At 41.6% G+C, this 2,908-nt stretch overlaps 1 protein-coding gene across 1 annotated transcript; it reads right to left on the bottom strand.

The window, feature by feature from the left end:
* Window positions 1–1,062: 1,062 nt before the first annotated feature.
* On the bottom strand, window positions 1,063–1,965 carry LOC132583399 (olfactory receptor 5A2-like; the record flags this gene model as incomplete). Its single annotated transcript, XM_060255048.1, has 1 exon — window positions 1,063–1,965. A coding segment is annotated over one exon (903 nt), but the record flags the coding sequence as incomplete, so codon positions are not given.
* Between the last annotated feature and the right edge of the window lie 943 nt (window positions 1,966–2,908).

Raw genomic sequence — 2,908 nt, 5'->3', positions numbered from 1 at the left:
AACCCCAAATAGAAACCTTGCATATCAAAGTAGAAGTGAAGCTGTTAGTAACCCTACTGTGAATTCCTGTCCTTGATACTAACAAAGGCAACAATCCTTTGAAGATAAAATGCCTCAGGGAAAGCCAGCAGAGCTGTTTCTGTGAGAATGGGAACCACAACGAGATAAGGAAAAGCAAATGTGTGAAATGTATCACTCTAGTGTGGGAATGTAGATTTGTTTAGAAAAGCTTTGATGTGCATCTAGTTAAAACATCTAGGCTCTAGGAAAAGAGTATCAGTTCCAATGTATCCATGCTCAGAAACTATGGACTATCAAATAAAGCCTTAACATTGTAACAATTGGAAGTCTGCTTACTTTGAAGTTACATTGTCTGAAAGGGATATTCTGGGAGATCTGATGTGAAGTCTGACTAAGAGATTGGGAAGGAGGAATCTCTGATGCTGAAGATTCTGCCCTCTGAATCTGCCATTTTCTCTAGTCTGTATCCCACAACGACACCTTCCTCTAGGGAGGATCAAGAGAAGGCTGTCCCTTCCCCAAGGAACATATCCACTGGTTATCTCCTCAGTAAGGAGGCTGCTGAAGACTAGGATTCACATCTTCCAGTCAACTCACAAGCCATTTAGCCCTTCTAATACCTCTGACTCTCTAAACAAAGAATACAGATCCTCATCCTTGTGTCCACACCGAATTGGCTCCCCCAATGTATTGCCCCCTTCTGGTGTTGCTTTTTGGTGGTAACCACTTTGGTGGCAGTTCCACACCCACAAGAGTCCAGGCTTTATCCCAGAAACCTGGGAAAGACAATAATGCAATCCTGTCTCCTGCTTGATGCATTCCTTGATCATTTACAAAGAATCTTGAATTTTAAAAAAAATTATTTCCCCCCCTTTTCTAAGGATTCTAAACAATTCTAATGCATTATTGTGCATTATTGTGCCTAATTCAAAAGGTGTTTCATTTATAAAATACATGGTTTTCATGGTGTTCACTGTTAATATTTCTGAATGTGCTCTGATTCCCTCCTGCTTTTCGAAGACCTATTCAAAGTCTGTGCTTTCATGGCTGACAATGTTGCTTCTTCCCAAGAACATTCAAAAGTGCTGCCTGCATTTCTTTGTTTTTAAGGCTGTAGATTAGAGGGTTCAGCAAAGGGGTAATGATGGTATACAGCACCGAGATCACACGGCCATTTTCCATTGAGCGGCCAGAAATAGGTCTCAGGTAAGTGAAGATACCTGTGCTGTAGAAGATACTCACCACAGTAAGGTGGGAGGCACAAGAAGAGAATGTCTTGATCCTACCCTGAGCCATACTGATTTTTAGTACAGATAAGACAATCAGGACATAGGAGAGGACAATTAAGAAGAAAGTCATAAAAGTCATCAGTTCAGCAAGAGAAGTGTCAGAGCAGGACAGCTGCAAGACAGGTGGGATGTCACAGAAGAAGTGCACTATCTTATTGGGACCACAGAAGTTCAAGGAGAAAACAAAGACAGTATCAACGGTGCCATTAACTCCTCCAATTGCCCATGACATCGCAACAAGCCATCTGAGCACAGGTTGGCTCATGAGCAATGTATAGTGCAATGGGTGGCAGATGGCAGCATAACAATCATAAGCCATGACCGAGAGTAAAGCACCTTCTGTGGCTCCTGTGGTTAGAAAGCAGAATATTTGGGATGCACAGCCAGCAAAGGAGATGGTCTTGTTCCCTGACATGAGATCCCATAACATCTTTGGTATGGTTGAGTTGATGTAGCAGATCTCAGTAAAAGCCAGATTGCTCAGCAAGAAGTATATTGGAGTCCGGAGGTACTGGGCGGTCCGTACCAAAGCAATAATGGCCAGATTCCCAGCTAATGTGAACATGTATATCAAAAGCCCTGTAGCAAAAAGGACAGATTGGATGCTAGGGTCATCTGACAGTCCCAAGAGAATGAACTCTGTCACAATTGTCTGTTAATTCTTTCCATTTTCCCAGTGATTTATGTATTTGCAAAGCAGAGTCCAGAACAACTGCAGAGAGATTCCAATGTGTCAGGAAGATCTGCACAGTCAGAAGGGTAACATTTATTGCAGATAATTACAACTGCATATTATCTAAGGTTGAAGAGCTCCGTTGTGCAGAGTGGTAAGCTGCAATACTGCTGTCCAAGCTCTGCTCACAACCTAATTTTGATCCCAGAGAAACCTGGGTTCAGGTAGCTAGCTCAAGGTTGACTCAGCCTTCCATCCTTCCAAGCTTGGTAAAATGAATGCCCAGCTTCCTGGGGATAATATGTAGACGACTGGGGAAGGCAATGCACCACCCCGTAAAAAGTTTGCCATGAAAACGTGAAAGCACCATCACCCCAAAGTCGGAAGTACTGAGGCTTGCGTAGGGAATAACTTTTTACTTATATGTATTAGTTAGACATATTGGTCTGCCAAAGTCCAAGGGTGTAACACAATTTATATAATAGATAATGTTGTTGAGATGAAATATCTTTTGTTTACTGAGTTGTGGGGTGTCTGTTGGTATAAATGTTTAAAAACCTCAAATACAAAAGTTTGTCTTGTACTGATATACCAGTTAATGCTTTTTTTTTTTTGCATAATAGAATCTGTGCATGTTTTTCACTTTGTTAACATTGGTGTTAAAGTGTAGATGATTGGGAAAGGGAATGGCAAACCACACCATTAAAAGTCTGCCATGAAAACATTGTAATGTGACATCACCCCATGGTGCTTGGTGCTTACACAGGGGACTTGGTGCTTACACAGGGGACTACCTTTACCTTAAAAAAAATCATCTAAGACTCAGAAGCCTTCTACAACTATTGGAAGGATGTTGAGTGATTTATTCCTGACTATATCTGCATAGTGAAGAGTGGGAGTCACTAATGAAAAGGAACAGGCTCTG

Source organism: Heteronotia binoei, chromosome 15 (genome assembly GCF_032191835.1).
Source record: "Heteronotia binoei isolate CCM8104 ecotype False Entrance Well chromosome 15, APGP_CSIRO_Hbin_v1, whole genome shotgun sequence".
In the NCBI taxonomy this organism is placed as follows: Eukaryota; Metazoa; Chordata; class Lepidosauria; order Squamata; family Gekkonidae; genus Heteronotia; species Heteronotia binoei.
This window is presented reverse-complemented; position numbering and strand designations above follow the sequence as displayed.